General features: G+C 40.4%; 1 protein-coding gene across 12 annotated transcripts in view; it reads left to right on the forward strand.

Moving 5' to 3' along the window:
* LOC145997180 (E3 ubiquitin-protein ligase RNF19A-like) overlaps positions 1–18,651 on the forward strand; it is a 222,265-nt gene that overhangs the window by 178,204 nt on the left and 25,410 nt on the right. For all 12 annotated transcript variants that reach the window (XM_083133876.1, XM_083133875.1, XM_083133886.1 and 9 more), the window contains one exon: positions 17,006–17,201. In XM_083133876.1, the coding sequence (XP_082990002.1) occupies positions 17,006–17,201 (196 nt within the window). The remainder of the gene's footprint in view (positions 1–17,005; positions 17,202–18,651) is intronic.

Consider the following 18,651-nt stretch of genomic DNA (forward strand, 5'->3'; position numbering starts at 1 on the left):
AAACGTTGCCGCTTGTTGCGCAAAGAGGGGGTGTAGCGGTAGATCTAATTGGCTGTTTGACCGTAAGTTGCTTCGTAGGTAAACGCAGCAACAGAGGGTCACCGCCATAAAAGCTGTCCCCATGCCGGCTGTAAAGGTGGCGGGACTGTAGTGTTCCTCACGCAGGTGAATATTTTCCAGACGAGATACGAGACCACACAGACCAAAGTCTCGTCTCGTTGGCAACAGTAAGGTACAGTCATGAAAAAAAAATCCCTCATAAAGCCTTTATACCAGTAGTCTTACGGGGGAAGTATCTCTTTCTACGACTGTACACTCACAAAGACGAGGCGAGACGATATTTTCACGACAGTGATGCATCCACACCCCTAACACCGCCACTAAATGTACTCAAATTCCTCCTAAATTTTTCACACGTCCAATTTATGGCCATCCCTCTAAATACGAACTTACACTTTTCCAGATGGAACATTCTGGATAAACCCCTGTTTTCAAGAGAGTAGCAGACGTGCGGATTCTCAACATCTTCTGGAACATTACAGAGCTGACGAGAATGCCTTTACTGGTTGGACAATACTAGATCCACCATTTACGCCCTGAAAGCGAGATCGCAGACGTCTACGGAGAAAGCCATGTTAATTGTTTTTTTGGAAAAATAAATAAAACATTCTCGACCACCTGAACAAAGGAACGACTGTTAAGAGTGCTTTGTTGGGAATCGTTTGAAGCCAGCAATAAAACGAAAACACTTTGAACTTGCTTCGACGGATATTTGCTTTCAACGTGACAATTCCCATTCGCATGCCGCAGTTGCGACCCACATCCTCCTTACACTCCGGACCTAGCCCCATGCGGTTTTTAGGAAACACGTCACATCCGATTAAGTTCAACAGGCGACGCACTCCTGGGTGAGACCACAACCAAAATAATTATTTTCCAAGGGCATCGACTCGTTGGTAGCAGGCAGAAGTGTATCGCTATACGAGGGGGTTAATGAAGGAACTGCGTTCGACTGTGAGTAACGCTGTTGCAAAATGCTGGTTATATATACAACATGTGTTGTAGTCATTGCAAAACTTTCTTTGAACAACCTATTCGAGCAGAGGGTTGTGAAGGGTGGCTTTCCCGTGAGCGCCGTCAACCTCACTGCAACCTGTTGCACCCTGGTAAATTGCATTTCTGCAGGCCAACGAGGCTCTGGCGTCGGGACCTACATTCAGTATAGCCCTCTGTAGGGCTGTGCTTTGTCCTTATGTATGCTGGTTTGATTTTGATTATTACAGTAAAACCTCGTTAATCCGGACTAATGGGAGGGATAAGTTGACCGGTTTAACGAAAGTCCGGATTAACAGAAATAACCTACAAGAACTGAAAGTGCATTAAAACTCCGTTTATAGCAACACAACATGTTTATTATCGTGCATAAGCTTAAATACACTATACAGTATAGTAAAATGTAAAGCAATACTGTACATACGTGATACCCATATTATGCGATTGTTGACTTCTATATAGCCACATTTGGAACCTTGCATTCTCCTTTTTTTCCTCTTGCCTGTCCGGATTAACGAGGTTTTATTGTATTAGCTTCGCTTTTCTGCCACCTTTGGCTAATCGCGACGATGAGGATGAGTGATGATATGAAATTGATTAACCCGAGAAAGCCCATGACTTTATTTCTGTGAGTTTTGTGATCATATTAATAGGGTTGATTGGTTTTGCATCAAAATGGAATAAAATGAAGAAAAAATAAAGATTTTATTATCCTGCTCGAAAATACAGGGGTGTCACCTGTAGGTGACATTGGGCATTCAAGGTACCAAAATGAACATAACGTGAGCATCTCTGTTTTATACCTCCCTTTTCATTTTTATGTAACACAGATGATATTAACAATGTCAGAACTTGACATAACACTTTACACTTTTTTCTGTTCATGTATGTGCATGAAATTCGTACCAACATTGTATGTGTAATGCTACACCGCACCTCATACATATTATCCGTGTCCTCTTGTGGCAGTGTTCACATGTTCTTTGAGAACACTCTACCTTTACATGTTCCGCAAATGTTGATGTCTTGTCTGACTTCATTTGGTACACGCAAGGACACAGAACCAATTTGGGGACTTCTGTAATGAGGGTTTCCATGTAAACGGCAGTATGATTCCACCAGTGATCGTCGGAAAGTCACATTTTTGCCTTTCACTTTCTTGAAAATCAACCATGCATTGTGGCATGCTGCATCTATTCCAAAGGCAAACAAGGAGAACCACCACTTTTTACCCCTGAAACTGACCCTCAAGGAGTGAATGTTCTGGTCGAAACGATCGACGCCACCCATGAACATGCCCTCCCAATTCCACTAGCATCAATTGTTGTCTCTTCAATTGTTGCGGTCTCTTGTGAATCATGATAACTCCTCGGCAAGGAGCATTGCTGGAGGAAGGCGATTGACATCTGTGCAATTCTCATCCCCACTGTCTTCATCTGTGAATCCATCATCATCAGGTGGGAAAAGAACCTCATCAATGTCATCATCATTTTCTTCAATAAGTTGTAATGCTTCATCCATATTCAACCTGAAATGATAGTAGATTCCAAGTTCAAAAATTTGTATTATTTTTTATTAGTACTAGACTGTAATACACATACCACAACATTACAGTGTATATCAGAATACGATACTATAGCATTGTTTTGCCCCCAAGATTTATCATTATTATTGATGAGGAAAGCATTTTCTTTGTGTTTATTTTTCAAGTCTCAATGCTTTTTATATTTGTTTTTACAATAACTATAAATCATTACTCACTGGAGGACTAAAATTATTAAAATTATATTTTATTATTATTACATCATTGTTACAATATTATATTGTAATTATATTATTACTACAATTATAATTATTAAATTTAACACTACAATGCAATTATGTCCTAGTCCTTTATACATTTATGACTTCCAAAGCCCAATGTCACCTACAGGTGACACTACAAATTTAATCAACAATTACACCAACTAATTGTTCAGGTAGAAAATTTATATTTACCAGACATAAACCTTAAACCTTTAAGAGTAAGTAAAAGTAATAAACTTCTAATCATCTTACCATTTTGATGTTTTTGAATATCCTTCTTCAGGAGCAGGTGATGTGTCGTCCTTCCTAAGGGCAGCCATCTTTACTTCAATAGTTCCAGAAAGTTCCACAAGATGTCCCTCAGTTCAAAAATGCAACAGTTCAGTTGAGAAAAAGTCGATGAACAGTTTGACATAGAAAAAATATATGCCCGGCCACAGCATACAATAAAAAAAAAATATTAAAAAACTGTCACCTACAGGTGACATTGGGCTTTCTCGGGTTAAGGGACGCTCACAAATAACACCAGTTCCCAGACCGGGATTCGCACCTAGGTAAGGAGATTTTTGTCCCCAGAGACGTTGATTTTAATGGTGTAACATGTGTGACCCTTTCTAAAGACACTTAAGTGCCAACCTCCATTCCACGTACGCATATTGCAGACTAGCGAGGCTCTGGCGTGTGGATTCATTGTGTTGTGTCGTCCCTACATGTTTTTGATTGTCACCAGATCACCAGAAGGAGGAAGAGGAAGATCCAGAAGAAAGAAAGGGACGAGAAGCCTTTCTCGTGTCTGTCTGTCTGTCTCTCTCTCTCTCTCTCTCTCTCTCTCTCTCTCTCTCTCTCTCTCTTCTCTTTCTCTATTCTTTCTTCTTGACGCTTTCTTTCTTCTCTTCCTAGGTTCTCTTTCTCTTTCCTTTCTCTATCTCTCGAATGAGAAAAGGAATAGCATCCTCTCTGTTTCTCTCTTTTCTTCCTCTATTCTATTTCTCTTTCTATCAGGGCACTCCCATCCTCTCCTTCTCTCTCTCTCTCTCTCTCTCTCTCTCTCTCTGTCGAGAGAGAGAAAGGAAGGAAAAGAAAGAAAGGAGGAAGAAGTATTTTTCCTTCTACTTGAGAGATGGACGTCTTCCATGTATCTTCCGTTCCTTTCTTCACTTCTCTTTCTCTCGCCTCTTCAATCTTCCAGTGCCCGGAAGTTGAGGACTGAAAAAATATGAGAAAAAGGCCCTTCAAAATACCGTTAAAAGTGGAGAGAAGGGCCGAAAAGATAAGAAAAAAGACCTGCAAAATATGTTGTTTCTCTGGTCATGTATTAATACAATTTACAATATTTCTTCACATGTTGCTGTCTGTTCCCATGCTCCTCACTCACTCGGTGGAGGGCGTGGATAAGACACGTGACATGAATCATCTTAGTGTAAAATGATTTAATTGCCTTCCCTGCCTTCACCATGTATGTTGCGCAATCAATGACAAATAGTAGCACATTGTCATGTTTAAGACAGACGTTGGCTATTGCTTCAGTAATCCCGCCTCCTACGTGCTTTTGCTTACAGTTTAGCAATTGTACGAAAATATTACAAAAACTTGAAAGAAAGCTTAAAAAGGACCAAAAAGTTGCAAAATATTAAAAAAGGACGGACGACAAAAGGCAAAAACTGGGGAAAAGGACAAAGGCAAAATAAAAGTTACGGATTCGGGCTCCCTTTCGTGTGAAATGAATAAATAGCTCCCTTGGATACGTCTATTACATCACAAAGAAAAGAAGACATTTCCTCAACTTCCGGGCCTTGCTCATTACCGTTCATTCTGATCTTCGCGATTAGCCAGACGTGCAAGAAAAGCGATGTAAAATAAACCAAACCAGTCGCTACCAATAAAAATGGGACACTTAGGTCCTGAAATACTAAAGGCGTTGTGTGTTGCTTAAATCTACGGCGGGGGTGGAAGTTGCCATTGAAAAGTTGCTATTAAAATCCACTTATCGCCGTAAAGTTAGGCAACACACAACGCCTTGCACGGAAACTATACCCTGTCCCAGCTAAGTGTGGAGGAAGGCAGAGAAGCGAGGGAAATCTATTGGCCAGAGCGAAGCAGTACAGGCTGGTATACTTGTCGTCCTGATTCCAACCTCACTTTACTTCAAAGAAAGTTCCGAAAGATCAGTTTTCCCCTTAACAACCACATGTCAGGTCCAAGTGGAGTCCAATAAATCGTCCCTTGAAACCTTTCCCACCAATAGCGTTCGTCCAAGAAATGACAGCTCTCGTCAAGTCCACGTGGAGTAAATGAGATGTTGCTAATTCAGTTTCTTTAGAGATTTTTGAACGCGAAGTTGCGGTTGCATTATCTTTGCTAGGTTGTGTTATCGTATTGTGCTACTTTTTTATACAATATGAAGACCTTGGGAGTGTAACCAGGCAGTGAATGAATGGCTGTCTAAACACTGCAGGCAAAAGTGACAACATCGCTTTACAGAAAAACAGGTGGTGGCTCGGAACCAGATACGGTTCCGGTCAGCTTCTCTGGGGTTGTGTCAAAGATGCCGAACTGGCACTACGTTCAAGACTTCAGCTTGAACTTAAGTCGCTTTCCCCCACTTCACGCAATTCCGTTCCTCTCACGTGTTCATTGGTGGAGCTGTCTCGCGTCACTACTTGCGCACAGACTTGCTTTCGTTTGCCTGCTCCACAGTTAACTCGGACGGAGTATAGTATTTCAGGACCTGAGTGTGACTGTACCTTACTTTCCCCCCATATGACGTTTAGAAATAACTTTGCAAGTTGCCAAAATTTCGATGTCGTAGTGGTAACTTCGTCGCCTTGCAGTCAAGGTGTCCCGGGTATGATACCCGGTGTAGGTCCAGTCCCGATTAACAGAGTTGTGCATCATGTGCACTTAAAACAACAATTCAAGCACTCAGCCAAACACCGTTTGAAGAATATCAGGTATTTCAATGTCAAAACCGGTGCGATGTTGTGTTACGATGTTTTCGAAGATATTTTCCCAGAATTTCCCACCACGGAAAGAAAATTCCCTCGCTCCAGCTCGGGAACCAGCCATCCCTTCCGATACTTCACCGCATGCGCAGTGGCAGTCGGACGCGCGGAAATAATGCAATAATCCAAGGGTGAAGCAGTGTTGCCACATGAAGGGAAATTTCCTTTTTTGCATGGAAATTCGGACCTAATTTTAAGCCAACAGTGAAAAGGGAATTTCCATTAAAAAAATACGAACATTTCAGGGAAATTTGAAGACATTAGACTGAATAATACAGATCAGGGTTGTTAAGGACAGAGGAATTTTAAATAAATTAAATTTCGGTCCACGAGAGAAAATCATGCGTAAATGGGTTCTGGACCGTTAAGAACATTTTTATCTGTAAAGCATTTGAATTCGGTCCAGGAACATTTTTTCCGAATCAGTTTAAATAGGGCCCAAGTTCCGTATTGAAATGAAACAATACGCAACTTGGACCGAATTTAAATTGTGCCTAGAAAAAAGGTTCCGGTCCTGCAGCGGAACCCAATAGAACCCATTAGAATTTATGGGTTTCTGGACCTCTAACAACACTGTCTTAGAGGGCTATTGTGCTATGGAGGGCTTCTTTTCTGCCACTTCGTATTTACATTCCATTGAGTGTAAGCTTATACATCCACACACGCACATAAATTTTTCTATTTTTATTATTTTATGTCGCTTTTCAGTATTTTCGATTAAGAAGAGCATTATGAATTGGATAATGGAACAAATACAATTGCATTTGGCCCGACTATCTAAATTTTTCGTAAATACGAACAACGAGAATACTAGTTCTTACTTATTCATGGTGGCTACTCACCGGAAATTCCGAGAATTATGCGTGAATTCAACGTGAATTTTTCTCCGCAGACGTGAAAAATTGCAGCTTTCACCAAATCCCACTGAATTTATTCATATTTATTAATGCCCTGAGGAAAGTTTTTCCCAGTTTTAGCTTTTATTTTTACCGAGGAAGGAAAAGAAATGAAAGTTGCATGAAAAATAAAACAGAATTCTGAAAACCCGTTTGCTTTGTTAGTGTTCTTTGCAGAACAATCTATCTGACGGACGGAAGGTTATTGCAAGATATCTTGAAGTTGATTAGGTAAATTTCAATTGAAATTTTTATACAATTAACAATTTTTCGTAGATTACTATATCCTGCAACATTTGCGACTTGTATTTGTGGATGTATTTCGAGTCTGAGTATGTGAAATGGCAAGTGTAAACCCCACACACGCCGTTTAATTGAATTGGACTAGTTTTCTTTTTTTGATACATTAGAATCGCACGGACCCTATATATTGTTAATATATTTGTGTGTGTGTTGGGGGAGAGGGTAAGAGGCGGTAATACCGCAGGTGGTAGGTAATACGTAAGGTTGAAGTAGAGAATACATCTGCTTGTACCCTAGACGTTTCAAAGTTCTCCTTGAGAAGCGGGAATTATACTTGAATTTTATCAAGGTCCTAGAGTGACCACCCTATTATTGCTATTATTATTATTATTCCTATGATTTTTTTTTATTTGAAGGGAAAAATTGATCGAAATAGGGGAAATTGTCCCTTGCAGAGGGAAATTGTGCCCTCAGATTGTGGCAACACTTGGGTAAAGCTCATTCACATGCACGTTCGCTCCGTGGCTGCATTTTCCTGTTTGTTATTCGCCAACAAGAATGCGAATGTTGATTTCGCAGCGAAACCAGAAATCTACTGTTGTGAACGTTTTCCGCTCTCGTACCTTCGGCGTTGGTAGCCACCACGCTGATTGAAAGCGAATGGGAATTATGAGCGGCGCAAGGTATGGCTGGTGGAAGAGGTGATGAATGTCAGCCGCTCGCGTGCGGTCTGGGCGTGTGTGGGGCAGACACCCACCCGCCCCCCTAACTAAAAGGCCAATGCACGGTCGCGGCTTCTTGACGTTGTTGACCCATGTGGGTGGAAAAGTTCAATGGGTGATGACCTAAAAATGACCCATAGAATGACACTAATTTATTAAAAAATGACCTATTTTTTTTTAATGACCTAATAATAATTTTCGTCCTTATGTCCTCATAAATTACAAGGGAGTAGTTGAATAAATCGATAAAACACGTTCTTTGGTGGTTTAACTTTCGTCTTCATTCTTACTTCAAGGATTTTCTGTATGTCATTCCCCCTCCTTTCAGAGTACGTTTTGCACGATACTTCTATTTCGCTTGCTTCAGATTGTATATTTTCTTTACACTGTGACGAACTTTAGAAGCGGAGATTAGAGCGATTTTACTGGCCAGCAAGGGACAAAAATTGGCTTCACCCAAAGCATTTTAAGTTTGGCAGAGGAAAATAAATTTACCCCAATTAATTATAATTATTTTACCATTGTCAAAGATGCCAATATGGTCCTGGGTTCGAATCCCTGCCTAGGCATGCGTATTCTTTGCGAGTGTCCCTTCAGTTTCATATCATCACCCATCCTCATCTTTGCGATTAGCCAGAAGTGGCAGAAAAGCGAAGTAAAATAAACCAATTAAATATTTGTCTCGCTGAATCGTCCAATTATATATATATATATATATATACAAATATGATATAATACTACTAAAATAATTATTCACTTTCGCACACCACCATTTGACATTTAAAAGTGGCGGACTGATGGAGCTTTAAAGTCCCACATCCTACAGACGCTTGCCACATAACACATTTGGTTTCTGTCTCGGCAGGATGTGTGTGTGCCTGTTATGTGTAGTGTTTATTACTCACAACAAACGGCAGGAGCTGCTGGAATTATATGCAAGGGAGCAGCGAGCAATTTCTTAGGCCTAAGTGTCAGTAATGCAGCCATATTGACCTCATGAAAGTTCAGCGGTCTTAGATTTATGAAAATTAGATATTAGAATAACTGTAAGTACCCCCAGATTTTTTTATAACTTATTCTTAGCGTACATAAATATGGTTATAAAATATTTTTGGCGTGAGCAAAACGTCACTTTGGACTGTGCAGTCCCGACAGGTTTCTGGTGTCTACTTTGCTCGAAAAAATAGTTATATATTTTCAGTACTTCTAAGCTAGTGGCATGCCCCAGATTTTCAAACGGTTGGTATATACACTTTTTTTCTTAGCAGTCAGCCCTCATTTTGCCATTTTTCCTAATTTTGACATAATTTTTTTATGAATACTGGGCCAAATGGGAGTAGGGGGGGCGGGGGATTATGACTCGCACCAATATCTCTATCTCTCCATGCACACCCCAATGTTCTAGACAGCTTTTTTTTTATGTTATAGGGCAATAGCACAAATATCGATATTGATGAGTGACTGGCAGAAAATATTTCTGATGAAGAGACACCATTTGAGCATAATAGCGATGAATATAAGGTAGTGACGTGCTCAAGGGGCTGTTGGCTGGGGGTGGGGGGTAATAACACCCCTGCCCCTACCCTTTGGCCTAGTATTTTTTTTAAAAAATACCATCAAATGGGGGGGGGGAGAAACAGATAATAAAGGCTGGATAATAAAAATATATATATATATAACTTACTCCCTTGCCAAAATCCAGGGCACGCCACTGTTGCGAGGTCAAGAGTCATGACTTTTTTATTTATTTACTCTTTTTTTGCTCATTTGTCTTCTGAGGAGTATATTCTAAACTGTGTAACAGGTAGGGTGTAGATATTTTGCATGTAAGTGTTGAAGGGGTGGAGGTATATATTTCATAACTAAGCACCATATGATATACATTATTTCTCTTTTCATACACAAAACGTTAGTAGCCTGAGCCCCATTAATTTTAATTAGTATTATTACAATGTCAGTGTAAAAATTGTCAATCCTGCCAAAGAAAGTCTAACCCATACAAATAAATGTTTCAAACTGCCATTTTGTTCCATAACAAAAATTCAGGTTATAAAGGGTTAAGCAATTGTAAAATCAACTTTGAAGAAAAACACGTGATTCTAGGTGTCACGGTAAGGGTTTGACCAGGGCACAGTCCCAGGTAAACTTTGATTGTTGGTCACCCTGTATGTGGCTAATGTTTTTAATAACAGCTTTTTCATGTAAGATAAATCAAAGCGATTCTGTTCCGCGTGGTTGCATATACACATCATTACGAAATGAAAGGTTTTCCCCCCCTCGAAGCATGAACTCTAGGGAAGAGTTGTTCACTTGATGTGAAAGTTCGTCGATGTTATAACAACATCCAACGTGGGCACATGCATATGTAGATATCGTGTGGTTTGATCACTTCCGTATTACCAACACGGCTCCTAATTTCATCTGTAGTGAGTAATGAACAGTGTTTGCTCAACTTTGCCGTACTATATCGCTAGCAGTCCGTAAGGTAGTTCAGGAATGCTGAAGTTAATCTACATATTTTGCAAACTACGAGGAACGAACACATCAGACAGAGGAAACCGTATCGTCCCAAAGATAGTTCGCTTACATCCTTAAGTTGCAGAGTATAAAAATGCTCTAGTATTTTTGCCTTCATTGGGCGATTTTTCTTCTTGGTTTGGAGAACATTGGCTGTGTCCGAAAGGTCCAAAAAAGCAGGCTTGAAGTGTAGCTAGTCTTGTCGGAAGTGACGTCACCTAGCGCAGTTCGAAAGCGCCAATGGAGCATGCAGTAAGCGACAGTGCACACTCGTATGCTACAATCGTTCCCTTGTTTGAAATCATGCGAGTCGAATGTCAGCCAGGTGTTAGTTGTAGGTTCTATTGTGAGGAAATGTAAGTACAAGAAATTTTTTGAAATGCTGTGTGGTTCCTGGGGTGAAACAGTGTTTGTAACGCGCAATCAGTTGTATCAACTGATCGTATGAGGCGCTGCAGTCGCTTCCAGTCCAAGGCTTCAAGACCACTGGCGTGCGTAGGATTTTTCTGTCGGAAGGGGCTAGAATTGTAAACGTGGATATTATAGCTGCGGTTTTAAAAGTTGTTCAGGCAAAAAAGGTAATGTTAAGGGGGGTTCATTTACCACGTTGGTTTTTCCAGAGTATTTTACTGCTTTAGTTTGATTTTTCTCAATTTCGGGAGGGGCTGTACCCCCCCTCAAGACTGAACTGCGAGACCATTCTGGAAGGGTGTTCGCTTCAAGTACGGTCTTGTGCCTTTTGGACACGGCCACTGTTACGTATCAAAATGCGAAATATTGACTTATGCATGGTGAACAGGAAACTGTGGCAAAGTTCAATATTGTACAGCAAAGAGCTATGACGTTTATGCATATTGTATCCACATTGGTCAAGTAGATAATATATGCTTTATTTCGAAGTTCCGCCAACTCTGTGGCCATGCGGGTTAAGTTGTTGACTTTCGAAGCTCTAGATTCGAATCCCGGCCAGGGCATGGATGTTATTTATGAGCGCCCCTTCATCAATTTCATCTGATATCTCATTGTCGCGATTAGCCAAAAGTGACAGAAAATAACCAAAATACAAATAGAAAGTACGATGTTCCACTCTTAATTGTGTTTCATTGTATGTCATGAGGATACTGGTAAGTGCCCCAGATCAAGGTAGTTTTCAGAATTACGTTGATAGGAGATTTAAGGTAATTTGCTTTTGGTTTATACTGTTTACATTTAAGTGTTTTCAGGAAACTTCACAACATGGTACCCTCATGGTGCAAGTTTTATGCTTACTCTGCGACACACACATCGACAGATTTTTTATATCTATGTGGGCAGTTATTTATTATGCTCCTTCAGTTAAGGTAGTTTTGTCAAATTTCATGATGTCGCGAAATGACTGAAGACGTTTCTTTCAGTACACACATTTGCTGATAGTGAAATTTGTTCTGGACTCTTTTTCATGAATACTTTGAACCTCTGGGGTAGTCATCGAATTGAAAAGTTTTGGCTAATCACGGCAAATAAGATGAAGGACGAAGAACAAATATAGGTCCAGCCGCCAAAGCCTCATTAACTTGCACAAATGTCATTTTCAAGATATACTTCATGGATGAGTGTGGTATTTGAATACCTTCAGGAAAGGCCACCCCGTGGAATTGAAGAGGTAGAAGCAAGCTCCGTGGCGGAGTGGTTAACATAGCGCTACGACGTCAGGGATACCGGGTTTGAATCCCTTCCTGGGCTTGGGTGTTCATTGTAAATATCCGTTCACCAATTTCATCATTCATCCTCATCTTGGCGATGTGCCAAGAGCGGCAGAAAAGCGAAGTAAAATAAAGCAAATCAATCGGTCATTATTTTTTTATTATTCGTTGATAATTTTGAGAATTAGAAGTTATAATTTTAAGGGAATGATATTGTGTAACTGGTATGTCAAATCTTAATGAAAACTCGAAATCCTGGATCAGTAGGGAATATAGACTTCATTTTTATAAATGAAAATGAACCGCCCTTTTTAGCAATTATTATTACCCTTATGACAAAATTTGAATTCCAAAGAAGACACTTTGTTTCTGTCGATCGTAAGTAGCGTAGGCAACCATCTGCACGAGCTACTGTTCCGTGACTTCCCGCGTACCAGGGAGCTTGTAACCATGGACTCGTTACACATGGAAGGCTGTATCCTCCCTCCAGTCAGCCGGTCGCCTTGGAGCCACCGGAACGGAATCAATACGAGCGAGGGCTTCGTCCCAGCGCCGGCCGCTGATTAATGTGGAGCCTCGATACCCGCTTCCCGACAACACGAAACCGCAGTCGCCCCAAAATTGCTTCCTGCAAATCAAATTGTGCCCCGTCCCGTGCACGTAAAAAACTGAATTCGGCATGCTTTCTTTTCTCCTGCCCAGGAAGGTCATCCATACATTAAAGTTGAACGCCGACTCCCATCTCGTCGCTTCTGCAGAATATGTAATCAAAATGGGATAGATGTCGCTGTTGTCGGGTTTAATCTTGATGGACGGGGATAAATTTTTAGTGCGGCTCGCAGGTGCGGTTTTGTCAAACTTGGTGAACGTTGAGCAAAGGTGCAATATGTAAATGTCGTGTCTCGATTTACCGATGGGGCGTGGCTTATGTGCGTTGACAACGGTTGTTGACGGTTCGATCCTTGTCATAGATTCATGTTTTGGGTTGTAGTAATAATACCAAAGTACGTATGCAAATCCACGTATGTGCGTGTGCGTGTGTATTTTTCTTATTTGGCGTCGCTTTTCTGCCTTTTTGGCTAACCGCGACGATGTAGGTGAGTAATGAAAGTTAAAATAGATGATGGAGCACTGACAAAGAACACCTCTTCCCAGACCGGCAATCGACCCCTGTTGTGTGTGTGTGTGTGTGTGTGTACGTACAGTATGTATATATATATATATATATATATATATATATATATATATATATATATATATATATATAATATACTTACTTTTGTGAATTTCCCCTCCTGGGATCCCAAAGAGAAGGCATTCCAAATGATCGTATTTACGTGATTATAGGGGTCTCCCGATGGCGCAGTTATAACGTCGTCGTCGTGTAATTAAGGGGTCCCAGGTTCGATACCCATTGGAGGCACATGGCGCAGTGGTTCGGAACCCACTTTAAACTGTAGGTCCAGTCCCGATTGGCCTTCCTGTGTAAAAAGTGGACGTAAAACAATTCAGTCAATCAATGGACATTTCCACTACCTTTTTTAAAGATAGTTTTTAAAATCTACACCATCGACAAATAACCCCTGCAATTTCCCAAGTTCATGTGCGTTCGTTTTTAAGTAAATAATAGAGTTTCTAATTTTCGAGCCGAGCGTTGCGCGCAAAACGCACCTGCGCCATGTTGTGACGTCGTCGTTCGGCTCGTTCTGTCGTCTGCACTTCGCGTTGGCTGCATTTGGTGTTAGGACGTATCTGTTTGCTATGAGATAATGGATTGGAAAAGATACGTAACTACTAGAACAGGAAATGGTCGTTACCACTAAGCAAGCACTAAATCAGTGCTTTAGCACAGTTTTCTCTCCTGAGTTAACATTACAAATACGATTTTTTTTTTGTTGCTTTGTGCCGAAACAAGTTTCCATCTTGTGAGTTACAAGAGCAGAGCAGCCCGAATTTTATAGCTGGTCAGTGTTGTGGATATCACAGTGGAAAATAAAGATTTCACCATTATGCACAAATACGAGTACCAGATGCTCCAATATGATATTTCTCAATGTACCCACGAATGAAAACAAAACAAAACAGACGATTTGTTTGTGTGCGATTTACATGGCGAGGCCACATGAATGATAGTAGGCTACAAGCACAGTGAAATTGGTCTGTGAAAGCTATGTAAAAGTGCAAGTTACTAAAAATACTGTTCTTTTTGATTACACTGTAGTGCATTACCATGAGCGTAGCCAGAAATGTTTGTACGCAGGAGGGGGTTCAGGCTCTGATAAAAATTAAAACATTAAAAAAAATAATGGTTATGATTGTTATTGCACAACAATAACTATTATAAACTAATAAAACAAAAGTGTTTACTTCTATAATAATTTTATTACATCCTTCCTGGGGCAGGCGGTTCTCTTCGGTCCACCAGACGATCGAATTTGCATCGCAACTATTTATTTATTTACATTTCAAATACAGTTAGTGTACTGAAATACAAACTACTATATTTTGTTTGTTATTTACATTCTCACGCCTTGTTCAAGAAAAAAATAAGTTAGAAGTAAATTTTGGTCATATAGTGCGACCTCTCGCATAAGAAACCTTATTTTTGGAATTTTGAAAACTTGAACCACCTATTCCTCGGATTAAATAATAAAAACATGGTTCCTGCATTTTACACTGGGGTTTACCCAGCCTCAAATATATGGCTATCTGGGGGTGGGTTAAAGGTGGTTCGAGCCTGGTGCTGATCCCATCACCTCCAAAAACGAGATCGACAATTTATCACCGGCTGAAAACTATTTTGTCGTATTTCCACTTTTCATCGTAAATGAGTTGATGGCGTTATCGTGTTCATACGTCACGTTCCGAAGCTACCATCTGGATGCCAGTGATGTGAATTATCAACATTAATAGAATGTTTGAGCAAACCGTGTAGTGTATCAAAACCCACATACGTCAAACTTCAATCAGCTCTCATGAAGAGTATTCAGTCGGCGATATGCCTTGTTGTTGCAATGTAATGTGCACAGGCGACTTTACCGTACCTACAGGGTGGTTACAAAAATCTGGACACTTTTGCTGTATTGCGAGGATTGCTTTCAGTGTTGAACAGTGCACTGGAAATGATGGACAGCACATTTAACATGCACTGTCATTTCATGTTCATGTGTATCCAAACCAAGTAACACTAAAAATCTAAGGGTAGCATTACATTCAAGGATGTATTTCAGTAAATCGTATAAATTGTGTGAATTTCGTAATGTTTCGATAATTACAGGGACATGACTACGGTGAGGCGGGGTCATAACTCCTACCTCCATTGCTGTGGGCCAGTGGAAATTCGTAGTTGAGGGATGTTTGGATGGATTTTAGAATAGCATTGGGGATTCTTGTATGGTTCAACATGGAGACCTTGCAGTATCTGGGGAGGTGTTTTAAGAAAAAAATTCTTCACTAGGGGATATCTCCACCCTTTGACCACTGGATACAGGAAAACATTGCATCATAAAAGTATATGCTTAAGAAAAGACATGCTTTCTTCCATTTATGAAAATCCAAGGTGCACCATTGTGTACAGTCATGGACACTTCTGGGTTGTAACAACCCCATTGGCTTTCAATTGGATCATTACAACCCAGAAGTGTCTATGTACGAGGGCCATCCAGAAAGTAGTACCCCTTTGCGCTGTGTGGAGCGCTAGTGACGCGAATAGCTGCTGCGCAAGGTCAGATGACCTCAGTTGACTGTCTGCTCAGTGTGTGCGAAGTTTCGTAGCGCTGACGTTGTAGTTATTGTTTCTGTGAGTGTTTACAATGTTCAAAAGAATTGAAAACTCCGCTACTTGTGAAGTTACGGCTGTGATCAGATTTATCAACGCCAGGAATGTTGCGACCTTGTGATATTCACAGTCAATTAAAGGAGGTTTATGGAGACAATGTTGTTAATGAGTCGTCTGTTCGGCGGGGAGGGAGAACATCCATGATGACGAACGTTTCGGGTGCCCATCTGTCATTACGGACGAACTACTGAATGCAGTTGAAGTATTCATTAATAACGATTGGTGCGTCAAACTGGATGAAATCAGTGAACAGTTCACTGATGTTTCACGAACAATTCTTCATGAAATTGTCAAAGATCATCTGAAGTATGGGAAAATTTGTGCAAGGTGGATCCCTCGCTTCCTTACATTTCATGATGATGAGGAACTGAAAGAAGGGGTGACTACTTTTCTCAATGGACTGCAATATGAATATGAATCTGGGTTACAAAAGCTCGTCACACGTTGTGACAAATGCTTAAATGTATATGGTGACTATGTAGAGAAGTAGTTTAAAGTTTGTTGTTAACAATTACAAATTTTTTTCAAAAAATATTTGTTAGTTTTTTAAAATTCAAAAAATGGGTACTGCTTTCCGGATGGTTCTCGTACAATTATGCCATAAGATTTGTCAGCTACTTTCAAATTTAACCTTTTTGGGGATAAATATATCATAGTCTGCATTGAATTAAGGTCTTTATTTGTATGAATTGAATTTTTGGTTAATCGTGAAGAGCAAGGTATACATTTTATTTACCCAATATTCTTATATCCAGTAACACTCTTAGACTTGCTTTTGAGAACACCCTACCCGTGGTATACAATAGGGTCTGGTTGAACTATGGAAATGTACAAAAAAATTAGATTACTCACTTGTGAGCGACACAGACACCCTACTCACTGGATCAACCAGGCTCATCAAGACAACAGTTGTTTATATTATTTCAAATAAACTTTCACCCCACGATAATCACTTGATTGTGGAGACCGTGCATAATTATATGGTCTCCAAAATGCAGGAATCTGTGGAGCAACTCCATCCATAACAGTAGAGAAGAGGAGAAAGAGAGTGGGCAAAATGAAGCAGTGTGCACTGCCGCAAAGGGCTGGTAGGTGCTGTCGTGTTTCTCCTTCACTCGTTCATTGTTCCCGCCTCCTGTTTTCGTTTGCTTGCTCCACAAATTTCTGGGACAGAGTATAACTATGTAAACTACAATTATAATAATTGATTGGTCCTTTTCTAAATGTTTATTTCTTTCTCTTGCAGGTTCTTGTATCTCCAGTTCTGGCTGGTTTGGCTGTTGGCATTGGAGTTCCAATCCTTCTCTTTTACGTTTATGGTGTAGTTCCTGTATCGCTGTGTAGGTCTGGAGGTTGTGGGGTTTCTACTTCTGGCACAGGCGTTCGGTTTGACTTTGATGATGAGAACGACCTGATGGTGGGACTTAGTGCACGAAATACAGGTAAGTTCTATACTTAATTTGTTGCAAAGACGACACATGACATTAATGTATTACAACAAACCTTTTGGAACAATATACGAGGGCTGGATCATAAGTCATGGCAACTATATTTTTTCTCGAAGTTAAATGATGGTATCACAATATGATTGTGTGTCCCAGAGAATGTTGTACCTATAGTATGTGAACACATCACTAGATGGCAGTGTGATGAATGGTTATCATACAGAGGACAGTGGTAATGTATTGTTGAGTCAACTGCCATTCTACAGTGTGAACAGAGTTCGGGTATCAAAATAGCCGCTCTTTCGACAGAATGCCACAGGGAGCTGGTGCAAACTGTGAGAAATAATGCTTACCATAGTGTGTGCCTCTTTGTTCCTGTAATTCTAATGTATGCTTTCTCACTTGTGTTTTGTTCTCCTATATCCTTCATCTGGTACACATGATCTGCATTGTTCATACAGTACCATATACAATTCCCTTCCATTTGTAATATCGTGCCACTCCCTCATTCTCACAAGAAAGATAGTTGCCATAACTTATGCCCCCCACCCCAACCCTCATATTTTAAATTATGGTGTTAAACATAAATTATGTTATTGTGCAATAGTAATGTAACGGCAGTGAGGAAAAAGATTTTTAAATATCATGTTGTACAGGGTCCTCCGCTCAGCCTTGGGTGCCTTGACGGCAGCACGCTTAACGGCCGCCCGTATGCCAACTCCCGTCCGATCGCATGCGATATCTCCGCTATGAAACCGCTAGCTTCGAAATGATTTCAAGTTCTCAGAATAATAGTTACAATTACATTCAAAGTAAGTATGTTAATTTTCAAGGGGGATGTTGGAAATGTTGCCCTTGTGCATCCACTCATTTTTGACACGGTTTTAGGAAATTTGTGGGCTGTTCCCGGAGATTTATTTTAAATGTTATGCAATAATAGGCTAACGATTTACCATAAGATGGCTTTTCTTGTTCCTTAGCCAGATAATGTAGGCGTTTATGTTTAAAAATCATCTCGTGACATTTCTGAGTGGTATTCATTGATTGTCTTGGTGTTTAAAGTCCACTTTATGCACAGTAAAGCTAATCGGGACTGGACCTACAGTTTAAAGTGGGATCCGAACCACTGTGCCTCCACTGGGTATGGAACCTGGGACCCCTTGATCTCAAGGTGACGATGTTACCAGTACACCATCGAGGAGGAGCGTAGAGGTAACGTCGTCGCCTTGTAATCAAGGAGTCCCCTATTCGATACCCGGTGGAGGCACATGGCACAGTGGTTCGGATCCCACTTTATAAACTGTAGGTCCAGTCTCGATTAGCCTTACTGTGCATAAAGTGGACTTACAACAACAAATCAATCAAAAGCCATCGAGGAGGCACAAAAGTTGTAAAAGAAAGAATGCATTGGCGTTCTGTGAAATTATTTGCGCCTTTTTAAATCAAT

This window comes from Lepisma saccharinum, chromosome 13 (assembly GCF_977018435.1).
Source record: "Lepisma saccharinum chromosome 13, izLepSacc3.1, whole genome shotgun sequence".
In the NCBI taxonomy this organism is placed as follows: Eukaryota; Metazoa; Arthropoda; class Insecta; order Zygentoma; family Lepismatidae; genus Lepisma; species Lepisma saccharinum.